Source organism: Pyrus communis, chromosome 1, assembly GCF_041283825.1.
Source record: "Pyrus communis isolate YQ-2024b chromosome 1, ASM4128382v1, whole genome shotgun sequence".
In the NCBI taxonomy this organism is placed as follows: domain Eukaryota; kingdom Viridiplantae; phylum Streptophyta; class Magnoliopsida; order Rosales; family Rosaceae; genus Pyrus; species Pyrus communis.
Window position 1 is genome coordinate 4702635 of NC_142565.1, and position 8489 is coordinate 4711123.

The 8489-nt window shown below is 35.7% G+C and overlaps 1 protein-coding gene across 1 annotated transcript; it reads right to left on the reverse strand.

The window, feature by feature from the left end:
• LOC137719510 (protein NRT1/ PTR FAMILY 5.1-like) lies at positions 1-4647 on the reverse strand. The gene is made up of 4 exons (XM_068458555.2): positions 4359-4647; positions 4039-4256; positions 2302-2858; positions 1-985 (listed from the first exon to the last, which is right to left on the reverse strand). The coding sequence occupies exons 1-4, from the start codon at positions 4465-4467 to the stop codon at positions 94-96; spliced, it is 1776 nt and encodes a 591-aa protein (XP_068314656.1). The 5' UTR covers positions 4468-4647; the 3' UTR covers positions 1-93.
• Between the last annotated feature and the right edge of the window lie 3842 nt (positions 4648-8489).

An 8489-nucleotide genomic window follows, 5' to 3' on the forward strand; every position in this document is an offset into this window, starting at 1 on the left:
TTGAAAGTAAAAAAAGTTCACATACATAAAAGTGGATTTATCATAATCCATATTACAACAATAGTCAATATACACCAAACATTTCAACTTTCTTTAGACTTGTAGTCCAAGTGGAGGAGCGGGGATTGCTTGACCCTCCACCATATTAAGTACACAGCCCTCCTCCACTTCCACAGACTCCTTTTTGTAAATATATTTGCAAGATGCCCACAAAAATGCCCCTAAATTGAGAGTAGATATGACCATAAGAAATCCGTAGTGATAATCCAAGTGACAGTCATTCAAGTTATTCGCAATCCAACTTTTACCCCCATTTCTCCCGGTAACTTTATCCACCATAGTTACCAAAAAGCTATTCAAGAAGTTACCAACGCCAATCCCACTTGTGAAAAAAGTTGTCCCAAGACTCTGCATGTCCTCCGGTGACTGGTCATAGAAAAACTCTAACAACCCAATCGCATTGAACACATCAGCTATCCCTAGTAGCACATACTGAGGCAGCAACCAAAAAATGCTCATGGGTACCATTTCTTTAGGCCCGTTGACATGGTGCACTCTAATCACATGCATTCTCTTAACTTCCACAGCATAAGCAACTGCAATGGCTATAACTTGTATCAGAAATCCAATGCCAAGCCTTTGGAGAAGTGTGATTCCCCTAGGGTTTTTAGTTCTAGCACGTACGAGTGGCACAAAGTAACGGTCGTACAGAGGCACGGATAGAAGCATTGATAGGGTCACAAAGCTCCCCAAGGAGGCTGCGGGGATTTGGAAGTGCCCACCTAAACTTCGGTCGAGGGTGGTACCTTGTTTGACAAAAAGAGTGTTGATTTGTGCCCAAATAGTACTAGGAATTAGCGTGACAAGCCATATTATGGCCATTCCTACAACAAGCTTTGTTCCTTCAACCTGAGTCACTGTGCATGGTGGCCTCGTTGAGGCGTCTGTGTTGCCGCCATATTTTATAGCAGCTTTGTCCAAAAACCTATCCAAACAAGAATTCTTTCGATTGATAACATATCATATTAGACTAACAGAAAATTATTATTAGTTTTCTAGATATATCCTTTTTAAATGCTAATGAGAGGAGTATTGAGGTTGTATTCATATACACCTTGTCTGGGTTTGAGACAATTAGTGGTGGGTAATATCCATGTGAATGATGCAATCCATATCAGAAACAACTTGACTGGGAGAGACTGTGACCATTCAAAGAAAGATACTACAAACGTAGTGTTATGAACAGTGCACATGGAAACAATTCATTAGAAGGAATGGTTACAAATGTCACAGAAAGCCCACCGTCGCATTTTCCACAGTAAATTTCCTAGATATGTACATAAAATGGGAGGTCCCCCCTTCACATTTGTTCATTCCACCAAGGCAGAGCTTTAAACTTTAAAGGAGTAAAGGACTACATAATCCATATGAGGCTCTGAATCTAATTGATATGTCCTTAGAATATTCCGCTCCAGATGGAAAAGGTAACTTTTTCCCCAAGCTACTACTACTTTTCACATGTAATTAAAGCAGCAATTTCACATGTATTTAGATTGCATATTGATTATAGTTCCGATGTATCCTTAATTCAAAATAATTAATGTGTATTTTATTTAATGTCTCCCATTAAATATTTAAATTTATTAATATACAAATTTTAATTTATTTTTTGACAAAAAAAAAGTTTTTTTTTAATTTATTAATTTTATTTAATATTCTGCAAACTTGAAAGACTCAATTAATGTACCTAAATGTATGTACCGAAATGTATTATATTGAACTAATGTATTTAAATGTTAGTATCAAAATGTATGTATTGAAATATCTGCACCGAAATGAATTATATTAAATTAATGTACCAAAATATATGCACCTAAATGTATGTACCGAAATGTATTATATTAAATTAATCTACCTAATTGTTTGTACCAAAATGTGTGTACTTAAATGTATGCACCGAAGTGTATTATAATGAATTTAATGTACCTAAATGAAGAAGACAAAATATATCGAAATATATTGTATAACAAAAATTAGTTTATCCAAATGTTTACAACAAAATATATTACGATAAATGAAATGAAAATTATAATTATAATGACATAAAATTACTACATTAAAATTAGAAAGAAAAAGAGAAATAATTAAAAAATGCAAATGTAATTAATAAATGAGGTTATTAATGTATCAAGGGACTAAAATTATATTTCGATCTTACTCATGATTTTAGTTTAAAAGTCATCTTTATCAAGGATTAGAATGAAGTTTTCTATAATAATAATAGTATTAAAAAAAACTTACCTGAAAATCGGGGTGTAATACATCTGGCGTGTACCGCTATTAGTGTAATGTTGCGGCTCAAACTCATGAAGCTGTGATGGATCGGTAGGGAGCTGAAGTTTTCGGTTTTTGTAGGCAGTCAAGGGAATTTGAATGAAATATCTTGCAGGGCTTTTGTTCTTACTAACTTTGCGCCTATATAATGGGGTTCCGAAATAAAAGATGAACAAGGATAACACGAGACCAACTGTGGGGATAGCATACCCTAACCCCCAACCCAAGTTTTCCTGAATATAAACAAGGCCAAGAGTTGCAACTAGGGCACCTAAGAAAGAGCTGAACATCCACCAGTTGAAAAATGAGGCCTTGAGCTGTTTCTCATGGGGGTCAAAATCGTCAAACTGGTCTGCCCCAAAGGTGGATATGTTGGGTTTTGTCCCTCCAGAACCTATGGCTATGGTGTAGAGAGAAATGTAGAAGAATGCAATCTGTGAAGTAGAGGCCTTGTTGCAAACGCCATTGATGCAGCTTGGTTTGAAGCTTTTGAGTGAAACAGCCATTGTCAGAAACATCATTCCCTGTATTCAAATAACTCTACAAATTAATATTGTTTTTATTAAATTGGGATTAGCTGTTGACATGTTGGTTTGTCTTTCTTTAAGCAGTAGATCAGTAGGGACCAAGTTTGGTGTGTCCCTTGATGAATACAAATAATTTCATGTCCTTTTTCTGTCAGTTGTAGTTCATTTTCCATCAACGTTGGAAGCATTAATAAAACAGAATATTATCCCCATATATATTATTTGTATTTTTATCGTCTATATATGGTACTTTAACTTATATGCAGTGGTGAAATTAGGATTTCATGTGTGGGGGCCTTTCACAACATAGGTATTTTGAACTCAAAGTATGAGAGTTTGGAGTAACTTGCATAAACATTGAAAGACCCTAAATTCATTAGAGTTTTTTTTTCTTTTTCTTTTTTTACTTATTCTTTCTTACAAAAAAAAAAAAAAAAACAAAGATTGAGGAACTATGAACTTGAACAAAAAACATAGTACAAACCCCTAGAATCCTGAATATGAGGTAAAGAGTAAGCAAGAATTTTTTTTTAAATATAAGTTAAAGCTAACAAAAAGTTGATAGAACATAGAGGGGAAGTAAAGTATGACCGCAATAAGAGGGATGGAGAGAAATGAGGCCTAACCTAGATCGGAAAAGAGTTTGAATTGAGAATATACTTGAATTTTAAGGATAACAGACTGATATGCATCATCAACATTGGTTAGAATAGCAAGAAAAAAAAAAAGGCAGGATGGGCCATGGACCAATTTGGTCCCTTAGTGGCTCCGCCCATGCATACATGGGGCTAATGCAAATCATTAGCAAGTTGAGAAATTAGATTAGCAATCAAATGAGCCATGCATTAGTTCCACAAGAGAAACGAAGGAATCTGATTGGCCTTAATAAAATATGGTCAAGAAATTAAGATGGCGCGGTCTTCTTAACAAACCCTAAAGCATGTGGAACAGTCACCATCTTACCTTAACCATGGCCAAGAAATAAAATTATTGAAGCATAATATAAAATCTTGAAATGTTTTAGATCAAAAGAAACTTTTTTATTTAATTACAAGCCACGACTCTAATCTACAAATTACTAAAGGGATGAGGAGACTCGAATTTGGAACTTGCTTAAGACTCTAACTTCTGGATTAACCAACCACAGTGCAGAATAAACTTTCTTAAAGTAATTTACCATGACGTAAATGAGGGAGGAGACAGTGAAAGTCCAGAAACGACCCAAGTAAGAGTCAGCTATGTAAGCCCCTAGAACCGGTGTCATCCATACTGCTCCAGACCAATTATTGACATTCCTGACTGAAGAAACTGTGTCTTCATGAAGTTGGGTGGTCAAGTAATTCACCAAATTTGAAGCTATTCCATAGAAGGCCATCCTCTCAAATGCTTCATATCCTGAAAGATTATACTTAACAAATTTATTTGAGGTTTGGAAAGGAAAAAAATAATTATTATATTCTTCTATAAATTAAGTATGAAATTGTTATGATAAATTACCAATAAGAAAAGAACAAGCTTTCCATTTACCAGTCTCGGAGGCCAGCACAGGGCGGCCCCAGAGATCGACCGTGCCGTCTCGGGTGTAACCAGCAGCTTTGGCTTCCATCACACAGTTTGATGAGAGTGATGATTGAAGGAAGAACCATATGATATAAGAGCTTAGCTTAGATAGCCAAAAATAGCTGGAAACACTATATTATACAAGAAGGGAAAGTGGTAAATCTTATTTATAGCCCTAAAAGGAGTAATGTAATTGTAATGCCACGTCATCATTCTAGTGGTCCGTGCTTGAAGTAGTGTATAAATTTCCTATATAGTAATGTAGTTATGGAATACCGATCGAAATCAATATGGCTTGTTTTCCGAGAGAGACTTGTAACTAAGAGTATTTATCTTTGCACTTAAGATCTTAAGTTCGGTTCTCTTTCCCTCACTATAGCTTCTACATAAAAAAAAATGTTGGAGAAAATGCGAAACACATTGTACTTGTCGAGAATGAGTCACACGTTGATGGGACGAGGGACCTTGCATAAGCTTATAAGTAAATTGGGTTACTCCCTATATTGCCAATTGGTTTTATGGTGAAACCTCAACTTTCTTCATGGTACTAGAGCAAGTTGTCTCACGTGTGAAGCTAAAAGACCACGCGCGCTCTATGTCACCCCATTGTGTTGTTCCTGTGTGGTCACCCCATTATGTTGTCCACATGTGGTCACCCAATTGTATTGTTCACGTGTAAGGTTTGAAAATTCACCACACGTGAGAGAACGTGTTAAGAATGATTGTCAATTGATTTTATGGTGGAATCTCAACTTTCTTAAGTACTCACCAAGAAAATTAACAAGTTGGTGCCTTATCCTTAGTTTAAGTCTAATTTTCAATTAAACTATGCCCACCACCTCTTTGATATTTTTTTGATGTGGTCCTAATATGTATCCTTAATTCTTATTCAGGAATTGTGCATATTCACTAATGAAAAAATGGAAATATTAATTAATCAAGATCTTAATCATCATACGCATATCGAATGCATTTCTTCTGATGGAACAAACATTGTTGCTTTCGACGAATGATTGAGATCATGACTTAAATTCCGAGAATCCTAGACAGGCAGAAAACATATATAGCCATTTTTCTAGTGGTGCAAGCCTTTTGCTGATGTAAATTCTTGACAATGTATATGTGTATGATGATTTTATCTAGCATGTTATGTCATGTATTTGTGCGATGATTTTAGGTTGAACTACGATTCGTATGTTTTCTTTTTTTAATCAAAATCCGACATTGAGTGCTGAGTTGAAAACAGATTATCCTAATCAATTTAATTATAACCAAACGCCCTGACTTCAACGACTCATATTTCTAAGTTAGAATTTAGATGTCGATACCGATCCTTTTGGAATCTTGATGATAAGAAATGAGAGAAAAATATTCTAGCATCGCCTTTGAGGTCAATGCAAAATGATAATGGAGCACTATGTACTATATATGCACGCTTTAATTAATAATAAAAAATAATTCATGAGCTCGTTTGATAATTATTTTATTTTAGATTTTGTTTTTATTATTAAAAATAAAAAAATTAAATAAATAAAAGCCGTTTTTTTAGTTTTCAAAATTTAGCTTGATTTTAGTTTTTAATTTTCAATTGAAAACATTTATTAAACAAATTTTCAATTAAAAAAAATAAACACTAAAAACTCAAAAAACAAAAATTAAAATGATTATCAAACAACAATGACCATTTGCAAATTGATATTGCCAATTTACCTATCCAAATAACACCCCGGACAAATGAGGTTTTACTCAAGCACTGTCCAACCCAAATCCAAATTTTTGTTTTGCCTGTCCTACACTCTATTGCATATGCTGTTAGACGAAGTCAACATTCAGTTAATATTCACGTAACTTGAGGAGTTTTGGTGTGCTTGGAAATCTCATCCCGTTGGTCTTCCATGTTTGTAGGACTTATTTTCAAATGTCTTTTGTACTCAAACTGTTTGTGATCTGTTTGTAATCTTTTCATCTTTTTGTTTGTAATTTTCAAATTCAAAGTTCCATGTAATTTGGGTTTTCAAACCCACGATGTAATCTTGAAGTTATTATAAATACATGCAACCTTCAGTTGTTTAGGTATGCAACTGAAGTGAAAAACCTGAGTTCCTAAGTTTTACATGGTTTCTAGAGCATTTTTTGTCTAACGACAGCGATCCTAGACCTGTTCTTTTTCCATCCCTTTTCATCCTCCATGACTACTGTAGTGTACATTAAGCTTGATAGGACCAACTACCCACTGTGGTTGGCACAGATTCTTCCCATCCTAAAGAGTAGGGATTTAATGGGATATGTTGATGGCTCTCTAGTGTGTCCTCCTAAGCACCTACCTGGAGTTACCATTGTGAATCATACGTATACTGCCTGGGTGCAACATGACCAAATGATCCTTAGTTGGATCAATGGATCTTTGATTGCTTCTGTTTTGTCTGTGGTGGCAAGCAAACAGACTGCTCGAGCTACCTGGAAAGTTCTTGAGCAAAGGTATGCGTCTTCTTTACAGAATCGCATTTTGTTTTTAAGAAATGAATTATTGCAGACCAAAAAAAGTGATCTATCTGTGGCGGATTACCTTGATCGCATGAATGCAATAGCTGAAAATCTTACCCAAGTTGGGTAACCCGTGAATGATGATGAACTAGTTCAGATTGTGTTCAACAATCTGGGGCCGACGTTTGAGATGACTGTTAGTGTTGCTCAAGCTCGTGACACACCTATTACTTATCCCACCCTTGAGGTATTACTGTTGACTACGGAACGCAGAATGGCGAAGCAAAATCCTTATGTGGTTGAGAATGTTCTTGTTAATGCCTTCATTGCTACAAGAGGCTACGATGGTGGACGAACTCGTGGCTTTGGAAAAGGTGGATTTCCACCAAACCATGGTGCAGCCTTTAACCAACGAGGTTCTAACCCTCGTAACAACATCAACCAGCGTAATACATCAGGTAATATAGAAAAATTTGTTCCAAATGGTGATAGGATTGTGTGTCAAATTTATGGCAAATCTAGGCACCCCCCACTTTATTACTACCAAATGATGAATGGTGCATATGAAGGCAGAATTCCTACCAAGCGTCTCTTAATAATGGCGTCATCCTCTCCTAGCACTCTCAACAAGCAACCAAATAGAACATGGGTGCAAATGCACATATTACTCCAGAAATCCAAAACTTGGGCAATCCAAAGGAATACAGTGGTAATGATGGTGTAAGAGGTGTAGGTAACGATTATGGCATCCCTATATCTCACTATGGTTCTAATCAATTATATACTAATGCTTGCTCATTTCACTTAAATAACATTCTTCATTGTCCCACTGCCTCCACAAATATTATTTTTGCACATAGGTTACTTTAGATAACCATTGCTACCTACTCATATTTCCACATTTTTGCCTTGTTAAGGTCCTTAAGAGTCGGAAGACGCTTTTTCGAGGGAGATGTGAGAATGGGTTATACCTATTTCCAAGTGGCAGTGGACAAGTCAAATATCCATTTTCAGCCTTTATGGGAATTAGAGTCTTGGTTCAAAAGTGGCATGCTCGACTTAGTCATCCTGCCAACTCAACAATAAAGTTTTTAATTTCAAATAAGATGGTAACAATTCTTGGTACTTCAAATGTAACCTTTTGTGAATCGTGTCCTTTAGGAAAGAGTACTAGGTTACCTTTTGTAAAAATGGCGAAGTGTATGTATGTAGAAAGAATCGATTTCCAACTGGTTAATTATGAAAATATTACAGCCCTAATATATAAACTAGCACTGGCCTTCACAAGGCAAGTTTACAAGACATAACCTAATCAAGACCCTACAATCAAGCTTCATAGTCAACGTGCTATACAAGGCAAACAACCCTAGAATGAACCAAAGAATATTTACAATTAATACAAGGATTTCAACACTCCCCCTCAAGTTGGAGCATGAATGTTTTGAATGCCCAACTTGCTGAGAAGAGAATGAAACATTGCCTTTCCTAGTGCTTTTGTAAATATGTCGGCCAACTGATGTTTTGAAGGTGTGAACCTTGTTGCAATCATTCCTGAATGTAATTTTTCTCGGACCAAGTGACAAT

Coding starts and splice junctions, on each gene's coding strand:
- LOC137719510 (XM_068458555.2), bottom strand. CDS start 4,467: ATGGAAGCCAAAGCTGCTGGTTACACCCGAGACGGCACGGTCGATCTC. Junction 4,257..4,358: donor AGCTTGTTCTTTTCTTATTG/GTAATTTATCAT, acceptor ATAATCTTTCAG/GATATGAAGCATTTGAGAGG. Junction 2,859..4,038: donor CCTCCCTCATTTACGTCATG/GTAAATTACTTT, acceptor ATTTGAATACAG/GGAATGATGTTTCTGACAAT.